The sequence below is a fragment of the Triturus cristatus genome, chromosome 3_1 (assembly GCF_964204655.1).
Source record: "Triturus cristatus chromosome 3_1, aTriCri1.1, whole genome shotgun sequence".
In the NCBI taxonomy this organism is placed as follows: Eukaryota; Metazoa; Chordata; class Amphibia; order Caudata; family Salamandridae; genus Triturus; species Triturus cristatus.
The window spans coordinates 497,010,384-497,027,909 of NC_140583.1; the positions used below are offsets into that span (position 1 = coordinate 497,010,384).

Sequence of the window (17,526 nt, forward strand, 5' to 3'; positions counted from 1 at the left end):
CCAAACCCTGGTGACAGGTACAAGTGATCCATTCCCTTTGATTATTAACATACTCTACCCTAATCACAACTACCACCACCCTTAATACCACCACTGCCCCTCACCACCACCTTACCACTACCCTACCACCACCTCACCACTACCTTACCACCACCCTACCACCACTACCCTATCACCCCCATCCTCCAACCTTCTCACCACTACTGCGCTAACCACTACCACTGCCCTAACCAACACCACTATCCACCACCACCAACAACCACCACACTAACCATCACCACCCTACTGTAACCACCGCCACTCTACCCTAAGCACCACAACCTTTAAGACCACCACCACCCTCACCTTCAACACCACAACCACCATCCTACCATCCTAAACACCACCAGCCTCACCACCATCCCCCTCAAGCACCACAACCCTCAAGACCACCACCACCCTCACCCTCAACACCACAAACTCCACAACCACCATCCTAAACATCACAACCATCACCCTCACCACTACCACCAACCTCTAACCACCCTATCCTAACCACTACCACCACCCTTTGACGCAACATGGCTCTGAATTCCTGTAGAAGATATTTATTTTTTACATACCATTTGAATTCATTACTTGATAGTTGTTTACATAGAAAGTTGTGGTCTGTGTTGTATTTGTTTTCTTTCGAGAAGTTGTGGCCTACATTTCATTTGTGTTTGTTTACTCTTGAGTAACTTCCTCTTTCCTGAAACTATGCATCTAGGTATCTAGTAAAGCTAAGTCATATCAAAGATTAAGAAACATTTACACGTCATCTATAGCTATCTCTTGACCTGTTGGACTGTTCTATCGAAATTAATGTGTGAATGTTTTGAAGAATCTCTTTGCTAGGATGTTGCTGTGAAACCTAATGTGAGTACTTGCTGGACAGATTCACATTTGCATAAACTTTATTTTTGATTTCCTTGTACATTTTAATTGCTGTGCAGTAGGAATAAGAAAACGTAGTGTTTATTGCATTACGCAGCATGCTTTCAATAAAACAACCTGTGAACACAGCCTACTCTGCTTCAAAGATTGATTGTGTGGGCTTTCCTTCCGCTTCTTGTGTTTGTCCCTCCTCTGGAGCATGGCCTCATTACTTCTGTCCTGCTACTGCTTACTTTCAGTCACTCCTTTTTACATTTTTGATTAAACACTCCGTGATAATGCATGTGATTCCCAGCTGTCTCCCTTGGGTACTTCTCTTCACCTACTCTGTTGTGCTCCATTTTTCTCTTGCCTGTGTGCTCCTCCCCACTCCGTCCATATTGTGCTTGCCCTTGTGTGGTTCCCCAATGCTCCACATTGCTCTCTCTCTCCCATGTTATGTACTTTTCCTGCCGCCCTCTGTGTTGCTTACGACTCTGCCCACCATTGTGCTTCCTCCTACCTGCATCTTTCATGTTGCTTCCACCCTGCTCTTTTTGTTGATTCCCCCACCCACTTTTAAAAAAAAGAAAAAAATGCTTTTGAACTGCCTTTTATTTACCAATCCAACTTGGATCAGTAAATAAAAAGAAAAAAGTGTGTTTCTGAATTTCGTAAGTGTATGCATACGTGATGCATGCACCTAAAAAAGGACTCAGCTGCAACGTTCGCATCATAGCACCTTCTTTTTTGGAGGGGTCTTTTCTTTAACCATGCTGCACAGCATCACTAAACGCCATTAAAACAGCTAATAGGTCCCAAAGGCTAGATCTATTGGCTTTGCCAATGCTTGATTTGAATGCCTATGACAGAAGGCTCTATGTAAGTGTCATGTGAGGCAAAGCCTAGCATGGTTTGTCTGTGTGCATGCACACACGTTCGAAGCTTGTCTGGTTGCTTCTGAGTCCATGTACATTTTGTGCATGTTCACAGGCATGCATACGTTGTTGGGCACACAAAATACACAAAGCATCCAGTCTCTAGATATTGAACTAATGTACCAGAGGCATACGTAGGATTGAAGAAAAAACAGTAGATGGTTTATTTGTGCAAGTTTCATTTTCGTAAGTTAACCTAACAATTTAAAGCAACGATGCTCGCAAACACGTACTGTAGCCAGACATTTCCATGGGTGAAAAAGAGGACGATTATTAAGTGCACATACATACAGGGAAAAACAAAACGAACTTTGAACCGCAGCAGAAACGGTTTTACATCCATAAATGAATGTATGTATGCAGTGAATACCACGTCATTGCAAAGTGAGGTGGCTTGCATAATTCTCGTCATTTCCAATCAAATTGACTCCCTTGGTATAAAGTTAAAATGAACACATATATATTATTAGAACACATGCTCAGACTGTTCTCAGTGTAATGTGAAATGTGCAGCTGTGATGAAAGCACAGCTGTGGACGCCCGGCGGGTCTGCCTCACGGGCAGGTAGGTTCGGTTTCTCCTCTGGTTTTGGTTTGTGGAATGTAGGGGTACAAGCATTTGCAATGCAATCGGTCTCGCCTTAGGGACCAGTGTTTAGCCATGCAGCACATGCCGGCAGAGCTGCCGTGGAAGAGTCAGTCATATGTCAGGCTTAGCTATGAAAGGCTGACTGAGTTGGGGATGTGTCAGTCACACATCAGGCCGAAATGACACTGTGCAGTATTACGTCGTTACTCACACACGGTACCCACCCCAGACTGAAGTCTGCAGTTACAATGTGCTTTGTCATGTATCTGACAATGGAGTCTTGGAGAATGGGCCAGGGGTGTGTGTGGTAACTGCTAGGGTGTGTCTGGCAGTGTCTCTGCCCACTGGGCTACTGGGTGTGTGCAGTGTCTGTCAGCCGTGGGGTGTAAGTGGTGTCTACAGGAAACAGCCTTTACAACGCAGTCATTACATCGCACTACATACAACGCAGTCATTACATCGCATGTCACTACGAAGCAGCCATTACATTGCATGTCACTACAACACATGTCATTACAACGCATGTCACTACAATGCAGGCATTACATCGCATGTCATTACAACGCATACCATTACAACGCATAGTACCCCTACACTATCCAAAACGTACCCTACTGTTTCACCCACTGTTAGAATAGTAACTTTTACCCCTACACTATCCAACACTTACCTTAAATGCAATGTAATGGTATGCGTTGTAGAGGTATAATACGATGTAATGGAATGCGTTTTAAAGGTAGTTTCTAAAAATGCGATGTAGTGGCATGAGATGTAAATGAATGCGTTGTAAAGGATGTTGCGATGTAAAAACTGCATTTTAAAGGCATGTGTTGTAAATGTATATGTTGTAACATCATACATTCGGAGTCTACTGGTGCATCCGTGACAACAGCCGCAGAATGTAGGTAGTGCCTGTCGGCGTCGATACCTAAGCATCCTAGTGAAGGTGGTGTCTAATGCCGGTGTGTGCTTTGTGTCAGCTGAAGAGTCACGAAACTCAATCAGTGAAGGTAGAACGGAATAAGCATACGCCAGCCAGGCTGCAATCATTTTTAAAGTTTATTTTATGAACCTTTATAACGCAAGGCCCCCGAGAGCGATAACAAGGGGAGCGGCAGAATAAAAATATACCGAATAATGATGTGTATCCTATTTTCATGAGAAGAGTGGAAGGAAAGTTAAAAAGTGCAGCATGTCCATACAAAATATTCTAAATGTACAGATAGCATTTATAAAACAAGCGCGTGCCCTGGGGTCTGCTCCGGAAGGGTTTGCATGTAAACGTAGAAGATGGGCGCATGTTTAGCAACACAACTAGTACAACTTTACGACATGTGAAGTGGCAGCATTGTCAACCCCTACAGTAACTCTGGGACTACACTTTCCAGGCAAGGTGTACTGGAAAGAACTGCACTATACAACTTGGCAGGTCTAAAAAATAACATAAAAATAAACCCAGTAAGTTTGGAATTTAAAGTTTACCCACTCAGATCGGACGACTGCCGTCATGTTGAGAATGCCAGGCTGTGGCACGCCTGCACCAGAGACACTGGGGCCATGGTGTCTGTCTTCCATGTTGATGCCTGGGGTGGGGCTAACTGTTGCATGGCTGTGTGCTTTTCCGAAAGAATGCCCTAGTGCCCCGATGGAGGGCGAGGAACACATGGAGGCGGGGTGTGCACGTCCTCTCTTACTTGTTTACGCTGCTTTCAAAATACATTAAAAGAAGCAGCCATGAGGGGCAAATTTGTAACGCGCAAGTAGCGACCTGGAAGGGGGTGTGGGGGTGGGTAGCGGAGATGGGTGAAGGTACCACGCTGGGGTAAGTGCAACGGAGTGAGACTGAAAACACACCAGCCACAAACAAAACAAGCAACATGAATGGTATGGATGGAGGGATGGCGAAAAAAATGGTGCGTGGGAGTAAGCTGCGGTGTCCATGAAGGGGGCACCGTGCTGAACCAGGAAGCCCATGCACAGTGAGGAGTTGCGAAAACTGAATCCATTTCAGAAATAAAAAATAAACAAGCAACACCAAGGGTATGGATGCGGGGAATAGGGGGGACAATGGCACGTGGGAGTAAGCAATGGCATCTATGAATGGGGCGCTGCACTGAGCAACGAAAACCTGTGCACTCTGCCACAAAACTAAAAGAGTGCGTGATCACAAAGGGAAAAACCGTTTTGTGAAAGGATACGAGTAATAGGCCAATACACCATGGGAGGAGCAAGACAGGAGAAGGTGGAAATAAAAGACAAAAACATATGAAAAAACATTTGTGAGTGACGCTCTTCTTAACTAATCAGCTGCGAGGGACGGAATGAAAGCCCACATACTGAATGCACCATGTTTTGCAGACAGCGCATGCGCTGTCTAGGCTCGACCTAATAAAAACTATGTGTGACAATTTTCCTGTATATAAAATATTGTTATATTATGTTAAAGAGTTTTTTTTGGGTATAGCACATCACCATGGTTGGTGCTGTTTCCATTAATTTCATTACTTGCATTTCAATACGTGAAATTTGCATACATTATCTTTCATGTTAGCCTGTGATCTCCTTGCTTCAACGCCATTTTGAACAATACTCCTGACATCAAAATTATTGTTTTACAACAGACAAACCCAATTTAGAACATGGAAAGATTCCCCTCCTCACCCCCTGACACCCTCTCGCCTTTTGACTAACTCCTAACCAACCTGGATTGGCTACTTTCCTGGATTGTTCACAGCTCATTGGGCAGAGATGGAGGGGCGGGACACACCTGTCAATAAGCGGAGAGAGAGGGGACCAGTTGAGGTTCTTATGCCTCCCTCTCAGCCTAGTGACTGCCATGGCCCATCCCATCCAATACATCCTAGCCTTCCTGTCTCTCATTAGGCTGAGAGACAGGTTGTGGAGCGGACAGTCGATGAGCTCAGGGCTGAATTCCTCCTCCTGGTCCATTGGAAAAAAGCATATACCCTGCAACGTCCCTTCATACACTGCAGGCTGATGGTGGTTACAGAGGGAGAGTTTGGGTCAGTGGGCTGCAGGGTAAATGCTCCCTCTACCGCAGTCCATTAACTTAAGCCCCCACCACCCTCAACACATGCTTGACAGGAGGCTGTCACCTCCCACACCACATTTACCAGGCGTATTTTCACAACAGGCATGTAATATTTAAGAATACATCATTAATATGGGCTTAACTCGTTCTAGAATATGTTTATACATACAAATTAATGTCGGCACAACATTTTTTAAACAGAATTATCACTGGATCAGAAGAAACATATGCAACAAAGCATAGTCAAATGGACAGACATTGTGATGGTACCAAATACATTTTTGCCAAGATGCTACTTGTGTCCCCTTACTTTGCACATAAAAGAGGAAACAGTTTTTGGTCGCGGTTGCATTTTACGAGTCTATAACACTGCGAGTAGCAGGATGATGGAAGGTAATGGCTGATGACCCTTTGAAACTTGCACAAAAGTGTCTGCCTCTGGAGCATGTTGCATAATGATACACTGTCTACAGTGCCCAAGTTCATGCTTCACTGCAAAGGGCTGCTTATGGAAGATTTGGTATATTTTTTCGGAATTTTCAGAACAGACTCCTAGCTCTAAAGCAGTGGTGCAGTGTACAAAAAGGTAGGGTCCGTGCTCCTTATGCCTTGTTGACATTCTCACTCAGAGAAGGTGTTATTGCTTCCAGGAGCAACAGTAAAGGTGAAACACGCTCCGAAAGAGACGACATATGGTTAAAATGACTGTCAGGAATCAAAGGCCGAAAAGCATGGCCAGGGCCTGTTATGGTGCAACAAGCCGCTGTAATGAGACCCCCGCCGCACAGCCAGGGAATTGATATGGTAAGTCAAAGAGTGGTTTGCTCAGCACCTGCCTTGCTCATTGGCCACAAATCTAATATCCGTCCACCAGTGACCATCAGTGTAGGAGCTCCTCACTCTGAGTACATCACCCTGCCGTCTTCTCCAAAGAACCCAATACCTGAGTCAGATGAGACTGTCCTCCAGGAAGGACACAACACACCGTCGCGAGAGAGCTCAGTTACTTGGAAACGGTGACTCTGCGGAATTGGCGCCGTCGAAGAATGTGTTGAGGAGGGCCCTTCCCGCCGCGCTGGTCGGTCTCAGGAAGACAGAGAGGTGCCAGGAGGATCCACAGGTACAGCAAGGTGCATGCCCAGCACGATGCCACTTTCACCCAAAAGGTGGACCAGCTGCCATGGGTGAAGGTCGTCTCCAGAGAAGAATCTTCATACCTGTGAGAAACAGGAGTTGAGGCAGCAGTCAGTGACAACACGCTTCACAGTTTCGCAACCTAAAATATGCAGCAGCTCCCCGAGCCTAATCTGCGGCGAGCCAACAGACCGGAAGTTCATTTGAGGAGACTTTAATTTGTTGTTCCAGGCAAAGCACTCCCTGTGTGCAGTACTTAGCTGGGTGGGAAATGTCACCGCAGACCACAGGAGAGCAGATTAGTGTGCTGGGGTCCACTCATGTTGCTGTGTCTCCCTGCTGGTCCCTCTGGAGAGATGCAGCTGGCCTCGCCGAGCTCACGGTTCATGCTGGAAGCAGTGGCAGCCAGGATTAATGGCGACCGGAGGGATCTGGCAACGGTGCTTCAATAGCTCTGTAATTATTACCTACCTACCTACATTTAATCTGCCACTCTTCGTTTTACCATTATGCTCATTTTCAAAAACTGTTCATGATTGGCAAATGTGTATTTTATATTGAACGCGCACTTTTGGACACAGCATAGCTCCACACAAGGGGCGTGACTTTCAGGAGGCACGTGTGTGCATACACCAGTTGCGACCCAACATATGGGGACGTCCATCCTGCTATGAAATGGATGGCACGTCGCTGTGGATTATCAGAGGCGGTCAGCTTGCTATGATTTCACCGTGTGTAAGGGTGGACGGACAGAAGAGGCCAGCCTTTGATGAAATATACCACTCTCAGGTGTGGACCAGCTGGAGAGTCCAGTCTCTTATGAATCCACCACTTAATGCTTAATTTGAGCCAGTGGTTGCTGGTGGGGGACTAATACTTATTTTTGAGCAAGAGAGACAAAAACACACAGGATGAAATAAGGAGGAAGGGAAGACTGACAAAGTGGGACAAAGGGAGAAAATATGAACCCTCAAGAGTTAGATAGGGAGTATCTGGTGGCAGATTAAAAATGCAAGTGGTGGAAGCAAGACTACAAACCTTGGTGTGCTGAAAAGCTCCTGAAGTGGTTTCTTAGCAAAACTTTGGGTCCCAACACTTAAAGGCATATTTATCACATTTTCACGCAACGCTGGGCAGCAAGCCACCTTGCTGCACTGCGTTGGGTGAAGGGTAGAGGGCAGCAATGCACCGTATTTAACATTATCTGGTGCATTCCTGCTCTCTGTGCGCTGGCGCACAAACTGCTGCCTAGCACCAATGCAGGCACCCTTGCACCATGGTACAAGGGTGCCTGCGTTGTAGGGAGGATAGATTTTGTGCAGGAAGGGGCACCTTCCTGCACAAAAACAATCTTCAGAGGCATTATCCTCTTTCTAATTGTGCTGCAGAATGCAGCACACTTAAAAGTGGAAACAACAAGAGAAATAAAGATATTTCTCCTTGTTGCGCCTCTGGCGGGCAGGCGAACAATTCTGACTCATTCCCCAGACTACCTGCATTGGTTAATCTGGGAATGTGTCAGAATGCATAGGTGGATGCATGGGAACACCCATGCTCCACCCTTGCACGCCTCTCTGACGGAGAGTAACGCAAGGCAGCAATTTGCACTGCCTTGCGTTATTCTAGCTCTATCAAGCCACACGGGGCCACGCAAGGTGGCCTTGCATTGCTTGATAAAGCTCATTTAGGTTTTGTGTCACCCTTGTGCCCCCGTGCGTGTTGCAAAGGTGACACAAAACCTTAATAAATATGGGCCTTTTTGTTTAACAAATCAAGCACTGCCACCACATAAAAGTGTCATCTAACAGAAGAGGCCAACATGTAATGAAATCCGCCACTTTATGGTGTGGAATAACAGCAGAGGCCAACGGGACATGAAATCCATCGTATTACGGTAAGGACTAACAGAAGCGGCCTGCCTGAGATGAAATCCACTGCATTACGGTTTGGGGTAACAGGAGAGACCAGCCTGCTGTGAAACACACCACATTAAAGTGTGGACTAACTTTTAAGACCAGTTTACTATGCAATCTTTTTCATTAGTATATGGTATAAGAGAAGTAGCTAGCCTTCTTCGAAATCCCACATTAAGGCGTGGAGTAACAGAAGAGGCCATCAGCTATAAATCCACTGGATTAAAGTCTACCTAACCTGTGGTCCGCGGACTCCTGGGACCCACAAAGCCTACTCAGGCGGTCCACAACAGTTTATAAAATGAAATATTATTAGCAGATTAATAAAGTATATATACATAAGAAATAATCAAAATAAACAAGTTTACTTTTTAAAACGTCCTGCAAATATGTAGAAATTTTAAACTGAAGGCTAAAAATGTAATTGGTATCCTTAGCTGGTTTCTTTGGGGCAATGCAACTAGGAGGGGCCCATGCAGGTGAGAGCTGTGGGCGGTGGGGCTGAGTTGGGTGGGGGGTTCCATAGACGACAACAAAGGAAAATTAGAAAAATAATTAATTTTCCCTCGTCGTCGTCTGTTGAAATTCCCCCCATCCGGCCCTACCGCTCTAACCTGCACAGGTTGCTCCTGAATGCAAATACAACAAAGAGAATACAGTATGGACGATTGATGGCCGAAATTAAAGCACTGGTAAACGCAGACCAAAAGAGGGCATATATTAGGAGCAAAAAAGAGAAAATTATGTGATGGAGTGTAGCATATCACTTCGTCTTTTACAAATAAAACTACATTTTAAAAAGATCCAACTTTCCTATTTTAATTTTACATTCCGATTGTTATATTTTTTGTTTGGTTATTAAATAAAATATTTTATAATTTTTGTATTTGCTACAGGTATACTTGTTTCTGTAATTCTTAATGTTTTTTTTAGGTTTAAATCGTAGAAATTGCTTAGGTATGGGTTCCTGGCTTCCAGTAGTGATTCACTGGGGGTCCAAGGAAGTCAAAAGTGTAAGAACCCCTGGTGTAGACTAACAAAAGAGCCAAGCCTGCCATGAAACGCTCTTCGTTAAGATCTGCACGAACAGAAAATTTCAGTCTACTACGAAAGACACAGCATTAAGGTGCAGACTTACTGAAGAGGCCAGCCTGCCAGGAAACACATCCCCTGTAAGGTGTGGAGTAGCAGAAGAAGGCAGCCTGTAATGGAATCCACCACTTTAAGGTGTGGAGTCACAGAAGTGTCCAGCCAGCGAGAGAATGCAGAGCGTTACATTGTGGAATACCAGAAATGCCAGTATGTTAGGATAGCTTCTGTATTAAAATAGGCCTCTGCTGTTAAACTGTTGCAGCATTTAGTTGTTGGTCTTGGACGGGCAAACAACACGTACGTGACTCAGAGGATCCTGTGACGTGCAGGTCTGTGTTTCAATGCCAAGGTGCCAGCTCTTAAGACAATCAGAAAATCTGCTCATTCACATTCTCCTCTTGGAATGCTCCCACCAAACCCATCGGAGTAGATTCATTCATGAAAATCGAGGCACGAGTACATTTTTTATGTGTGCAAAGCTATCTTTTGTAATTGCACGTGTTTTTTTCACAATAAAAACACTATTTGTGCATTAAAGCTAATCTTACTCACGCAGTTAGTCTGAAAATTAAGCCCTAGAGTGAAATCCATTCTGACATTTTTTAGCAGGCCCATACATGTTTCTATTAACTTATATATAGGGCTCCCAGTTTTATGGTATTTTTTTATTTGTACATTTCCATCTGTATTTATCCCATTTTTATTTTAGGGACATCTTATTGGTATTTATCCATATTTATTCTGTGTTCCGCGAGTATAAGAAGTCTTAAAATGGTATATTACCACATTTATTTAACTGATAAACATGCACTCAAACTTTGCTTCCTGTCGCATTTAAGCAAATTAAGCAGTGAAATGTAGCAAAATCACTACATCTACAGGTAAATATCAGCATTATAATACAAATAAGTGCATTTAGGGAAATCTCAACCTGTTTTTAATTTCTCATGATGTCTATCTGCTCAGCGGTTGTCCTGGGAAAACAGCATGGAAAGTTGCCAAAAAGAAGCACAATTTTCCATATTTTTCTGCTTTTAAAAATAAACACAGACAGGAAACACATTGTTTTCTGTCTGTTTTTATCTGTAAAAATCGGTAAAAACAGAAAACTGGGAGTTTTACTTATAGTGTGCCTCGGATTGGCAAGGTAGGCAATCGGGCATCAGCCGATGGGCCTAAGGCCAGTTGGTGGGCTGTTTTTTTGGTCTACTAAGGACTCAACCCCGGGTGCACAACTTGAAAGGCTGTTGTTACAGCCTTAACAAACATGACCCCATGCACAGGAGGATGTCAGGTCAGCGGACTAATGTCAGAGGCAGGATGACAATGGGCTGCTCCTACTGTCACAGCAAGAGGTGTGCCTGCCCTCTGGCTCCCTCCAGGTGTGACAGAGTCTGCAAGGAGCTGCTGATGGGAAGCCATTAGCACTTACTTTGCAGGGAACTGCAGCAGGAGAGAGGACGGGAGCATCAGGTGATGGGGGTTGGTGAGGGCCAGCAAGGGAGCTCCTCATTTTATGTTTGTCCACCTCCACTCCATGCAAAAGGCGGAGATAAATCAGTCTCTGCTTCTCCTTTGTCTGCCACATATTAATTACTGCAGTCAACAGGGCCAGGGTGTGGCCTTAGCTGACTTTGAAACTAGGAAATCAGGTCCAAGTCCCATCCCGTGAATCTTAGCAAATCACTTAATCTACATGAACCTAAAAAAAATATATATGACCTCTGTAATGTTATCGAGTGCTCATGTAAAGCACCCCAATGCCCCTGGGCCTAGTTTGTGCTATATAAAACTGCATGTAAGGGAAGTGACACTATTTTTCTGTTGATTTTTGCATTTAAGCACTAGCATCAGTCACTTTCTCAGAACGTCCAGGTGATGCTAGCAGCAAGTACAACAGAAAAACAGATGCACCTTTCCCCAGTCTCTGAGCATTGGGGGCCCTCTCCTGAGTACTGCAAAAGATAAAATGAATATCATAAAAGCCCAGGGTGAGTGTAAAAGGCAGTTTAGGTCTGTGCCATATCATGTTTCCCACTGAACATTCATCAAAACACACACTGCAATTGTATGGATGAAAAAACAATTACAAGTGAGTTCCTAGTATTTTTGATAATTCTGTGCTTCTAAAGTATATTGTATCCATTGGAATGTTAATTTCCTATTTAAGTTCCGGCCCTATAAGCCTTATAATACTTTTATTACCACAAATGTTTACCATCATTTAGCTCTATTATCCTAACCAAGCAGTGTATTGCGAAAGGTTGCGATCTGGAATGTGCAACACTTTTTTTGGCTGCCCATGCCGAATTGTGGCCCCAATCCAACCCTGCTTATAGTGCACATATTTCATGTTCACTGTAAGTCTACAGATTCCTGCCTTCTGGTCTTATCCCATTTCCCAGTTGTGCTGTGAAATCTGACATGGCTTGCCGTGCTGGAGTGAGGTTCTCACGAGGCTTACCCAGGGCTCTGTGACGCGATACCAGCCCTCTAATGAGCGCGAGCCCCGATCAGCTCTGCTCTATGATCTCCAATCGGCTGCCATGCAACCGGGCTATCGGGTCACTCTGTCCTAATGAAGTCAGTTACCGTTCAGATTACAGTCTCCCTCGCTGGGGCGGTCCAGGAGGAGCGCAACTTCCAGCAGTCTAATAGTAAGAGGACTCTACAGCAAGTACAGCAACCACCTGAGCTGTCTCTAGAAGTATACCGTCTTCCACTGCTGGATACACATAGCTCTTGACAACAGGTGCCTTAACATGGAAGGTCATCTTACAACCCATTAAGTTTCCTTCTGTGGTAAATTGAGGGTATCCTGACGGTCACAGATTCGAATCTTCTGGCCATCTGGGGCCTTTATTCTTCTGTTTTTGATAAAATAAACACTTGAGTTAAATATGAATAACTCCTGAGGACATTGCTTCTAAACTGCAAGCCTGTGATAAGAAGTGGCATGTACATAAATAAGCAAAATTGCATATGTTCTTATATCTAAATTAAATAATAATTTTCTTCAAGGGGGCATGTCACTTTCATGTGGCATAAGGGGGTTCAGAGTTAGGACACTGTGTCATAAGTTGGACCGTCCTTATACACACTTCAGATAGCACAATATTCTCGGTTGCATCACACCTCCTGCCTATATGCCAACCGCACACAACATGCCACTACTCACACACAGCCTGTGCCTCTGGCTGAAGCAAACACTCCATCCAAACCCACTTCTGCTTAACTGCTTGCAAGAAAATAAGTATTATTGTAATTCACTCGTCAATGGATGTTTTCCTGTTTTCGGTATTCACAAAGGTAAGTTACTACTAGTAAAGTTAGACTTTTGGTCTAAGTTTACCTTTGTGAAGACCGAAAAAGTAGTAAAGTAAGACGTTTGGTCTAAGTTTACCTTTGTGAAAACCAAGAATTAGTGAAGGTAGACTTTTGGTCTAAGTTAATTTACCTTTGTGAATACCGATAAGTTGTAAAGTTAGACTTTTTGTCTAAGTTTAACTTTGTGAATACCGAAAAGTAGTAAACATACACAAAAGTGTAAATTTACCTTGGTGAATCAGGTGCATTTTGTTTTTAATAGACAAGTGCACGTCAAGTGTAATTGTGTGCCTGTGTGGACCGGCCTCAGACCTGTGGCTGCATGGGTATGTTGCGGGCTACAGTTATCTAATCTAGTCTCCAAGCAGGCTCTCAGTGGAGAATTGAGAGGAAATAACTGGGTAGCTTACTCCACCACCCTGGAAACTTAAGAGAAGAGGTGGTTTTCGTACAATACTGCTAATGTATGGTTAACCCGTTGACCGCGGCATGAATTTCGCTGAGGTGCGGGCGAATTAATGAATGAATGAAATAAATCTTATCATGCGCAAACTTTGCCCGATGGGCGTCAAGGCGTCAATGAGTGGGCAGAGTTCGGATTCGGCCGTCCTCCGCACACCCCCACTATGACGTCGGACGGTCAGGGGCCGTCTAATGCATGCAACGGGTTAAACCGACTGTTAGGAAAGGTCTCCTGCACAAGAGGGTCCTATGCGCGAACTCTGCCACAGAACAGGGAGCTCCGGTGCAATGCTCCATGATGCAATTGGACAGGGTAGCTTTGCACAATATTTGCTCTGGTGGTTACAATAACAGAGTCCAAAACTATTGCTGTTGTTGTTGTTATTATTATTATCATCATCCATGTGTCTAGGTCTGTTTCATAGTCAATGCTCAGGCAGGTGGTCATTTGAAATTCCAGAGGGCGGCTCGAAAGGAGTGAAGGTGGTTTGAATCTTTCCTCCATAATGAGCGCCACCAGATCTGCACGGGATGCCTATTTAGCAGCCTATAAAAGGTACCTGCAGACTGTTTCAGAACTCACCATTAGCATTTAATATTTAATATTAATATCATATTTGGCTTCAAATATTACACCTTTGCTGATGAAAGATAGAGCTATTTTGAAATATAAAGAAGTCCTGAGAACCATCAGCTTTTGTCACATGGACCTTAAGCTCTCTGGATGGATGGACTGCAACCGGCTCTCGTTCAAACCCACAAAACTGAAATTATATGGTCTGTGCACCCTTGCTCGGATCCACTTGGTGAATAGCCACTACGTCTAATCTATCCCAGATCCCTGTTTTTAAAAGGAATCAAGAACCACTCTCTTTCACCTCCCACGTCAATGTCCTCATAAAGGATGAGTGGCCAGGATCTCCACTCCAGGAGTGATCTGCCTACGGCGCTCCACTTTGTCCCAATCAGCTAACAGATTCAATTCAAGGCTTATGCCTTTGTTCACAAATCAGTCCTTCTAATCACACATACAAATCTTTAGACGTCTCCTGCGATCTAGGCAGGGTCCTCTGATCCTTAACACACCCAAAAGGGCTGCCATGGTGGGGTAGTATTTCCACTCTGGGGCTCTGCTCTGGAATGCTCTACTTCTAAAGTGCTCCCCTTTAATCTTTCAGCAGCTAAGCATCCACTTCAATTACCCGGACTCCTCCCCACCCTTATCTGCCTTTATTGCTGCTACAATTCGATCATTTCTATTCCACCTTCTTCTGGTACTTGTGATGTTTGCACACAATGAAAACATCATACTAGTGTGCTGTGTACCCAACAAAACATAGCATTATTCTAGGTCAGTACATTATTTTACATGTGAAGGTACTGCCTGGAACTGCTCATTTCTTATCTACTGCTTAATACAGAGTTTATCCCTACTCTAAGCTGTAGCTGCTTTGGGTAACAAGCCTTGGCAAAGCCATTAGATGTCACCTTGTTTATCTATTGGCTTTGCCAATGGCTTTTGCCAATGCTGTGCAGTATCGGAAAAACAAGCACCGTGATGTTCAGCTACTGCCGGCAGCATCATTCAGCTAGCATATGTATGCGTGATGATGTAAGATGCATGCACCATTGGAAAATGCAGAATAACACATACACCAATTTATTTTATTTACCGATCCAAGGATGGCAGATGGAGCTTTGATAGATAAATAAAAACAGTTTAACAGAAAGTGTTTCTTGGATTGGCAGTTGCTGTTGTGTAATGGGTAGAGGAACAACGGAGGGGCAGGCGAAGGGGTAGCAGTGGGGTGAGGTGTTGTTATTTGACAGTAAGGAAGCACCACACAAGAGAGCAAGACAACACATGAACTACCATGGAGAGCTCAATGAAACAATTGAAAATGTTATTTACCCAGTAAGCCTCTGTTTGTGGCATGTAGTGCTGTACATTCACATGCCGTGTATACTCCTGTCATCCAGTGTTGGGCCCAGATGTGTGCAAGTTGTTTTTGTTTGAAGAAGTCTTTTGAGTCATGAAATACAGTGACTCCTCCTCTTGCTGGTAATACCCATGGTCATTGACTCCATTGGTAGATCGTTTTTCCCGCATGGCAGTTGAGGATGCAATGTGAAGCAAAGCAATGTATAGAGAAATGTCTATGCAAAAAAGAAAAAAGTGAGATAGAAAGATCACTGCAATGGCCACGGTCGTCCAGGGAGAATGGTGTGTGCATGCGACTTTACAGTACTACATGCCACGAACAGATGCATACTGTAAAAAGTTTCAGTTTGAGGCATGTGTGACTGTAGATAGACATGCAGCGCATAGTAAAGCAGTGTTGTTCCCAGAAGTGGTAGATAGCCTGTGGGATTAGCAGTAGATTGAAAAGGAGTACTGGCCAACATTGGCTTATTAACGGGCTAGCACATCCACACAGTAATATTTTGTAAAATTATGTGGTGTGGACCAGGTAGCTGCTTTGAGATGTCGGCTATGTGAATGTTCCCCAGGAAGGCCCTAAAGGCTCCTTGTTCAGAGTGGAGTGGGCTCTAGGAAGAATGGGCATCGTCTTCCTAGCTTTAGCATAGGATGTCTGGATCCATCTTGCAATGCCTGATATGGATAAGGTCTTCCTTTTATGGGGTTTGTAGAAAGTATTGTGAGCCTGTTCAGCAAGTCATGTTCTGTGAAAAAGAAAGGGAGTTCAATGGATTGATTAAAGTGGAAATGTGAGACCACTAAAGGGGGAAATTTGGGGTTGGTGTGGAAGACAACCCTATCCCTGCATATCTGAAAGAAAGATGTGTTCAATGTTAGTGCCTGAAGCTCACTTACATGCCTGAGTGAAGTGATGGCAACCAGAAATACCACCTTCCGAGAGAGAAACTGGAGGGACAGGAGTGGGGGGGTTTGAACGGAGGGCCTATGAGTCTTGTCAGTACAGTTTTGAGGTTCCATGTCATGGCCCATGGTACCCGAGTACGAATAACTCGAAGCCCTCCATAAAAGCTTTAATGACTGGAATTCTGAAGAGGGACATGTGCTATCTGTTCTGAAGATAGGCAGCTACAGCTATAGGTGTAGCCATATGGAAGTGAAAACCAAACCACTAGTCTGCTAATGAAGTAGGAAGCAGACAATATCCTGCACTTTAGCACCTAATGGGTCAATGCGTTTTGAGTGACAGTAGTACAGAAACGTTTTTCACTTGGCAGCATAACAGGCACGGGTAGTAGGCCTGCGTGCTTCATTGAGAATGCTTATGGATTTCAGGAGCCAGATCGCAAGATTGAGAGACCTGGGGTCTGGGTGCCTGATTACTCCATGGTTCTGCTTGAAATGGTCTGGCCTGTTGGGGAGCTTCTCTTGCGGAACCACCAAGAGTTTGAGCAGAGTAGTGAACCAGGGTTGGTGGTCTCAGGATGGAGCCACAAGGATGAGGGTGTAAGACGTCTACTGAAGCCTCCGACCCAAAACGGAAGTAGTAGGAGAGGTAGAAAAGCGTAGGTAAATATCCCTGACCAATTCATCCATAGTGAATTGCCCCTGGACTGTGGGTGTGGGAACTTGGAGGTGAAGCTTGGACATTTGGAGTTTCCTTCCGTGGCGAAGTAATCTATCTCTGGGAATCCACCACGGCAGAAATACTGGAGGAGAATTTTGTGGGTGGAGTTCCCACTCATGGACTAGTTACCGAATCCTGGTGAGGAGGTCGGCAAAGTCGTTGTCCAATCGCGGAAGGTACTCTGCTAGCAGATGGATCTTGTGGTGGAGAGCCCACCACCAAATGCTCTGGGATAGGCTAGAGAGACCTGGAGCCGCCTTGCTTCTGAAGATAGAACATGGCTGCCATGTTGTCCGTCGTGATGAAGAAGAAGAATAGCTTTCAATGCCAGGTGAACAGCTAGAAGTTCCAAGTAGTTGATGTTAGTACCCAAGTGAGTGGGTTCCCACAGGCCTTAGACAGTCAGGTCCCATAATTGCACACCCCATCCCATAAGAGAGGCGTCTGTTGTAATGGTCCCGCTGTGGAACTGGGTCAAGGAAAGGCTGCCCCTGCAACAGGTTGGTGCTGTTCCACCACGGCAGAGATTGTCAAGTGCGGCAGCCGACCAACACTAGATC

General features: G+C 44.7%; 1 protein-coding gene across 1 annotated transcript in view; it reads right to left on the minus strand.

Annotated features, from left to right (window-relative positions):
* Positions 1–3,461: 3,461 nt before the first annotated feature.
* The window catches only part of SERINC4 (serine incorporator 4), a 305,592-nt gene continuing 291,527 nt past the window's right edge, over positions 3,462–17,526 (minus strand). Inside the window, exon 12 of the mRNA XM_085644357.1 lies at positions 3,462–6,689. Within this exon, the coding sequence (XP_085500483.1) occupies positions 6,476–6,689 (214 nt within the window). The 3' untranslated portion in view covers positions 3,462–6,475. The remainder of the gene's footprint in view (positions 6,690–17,526) is intronic.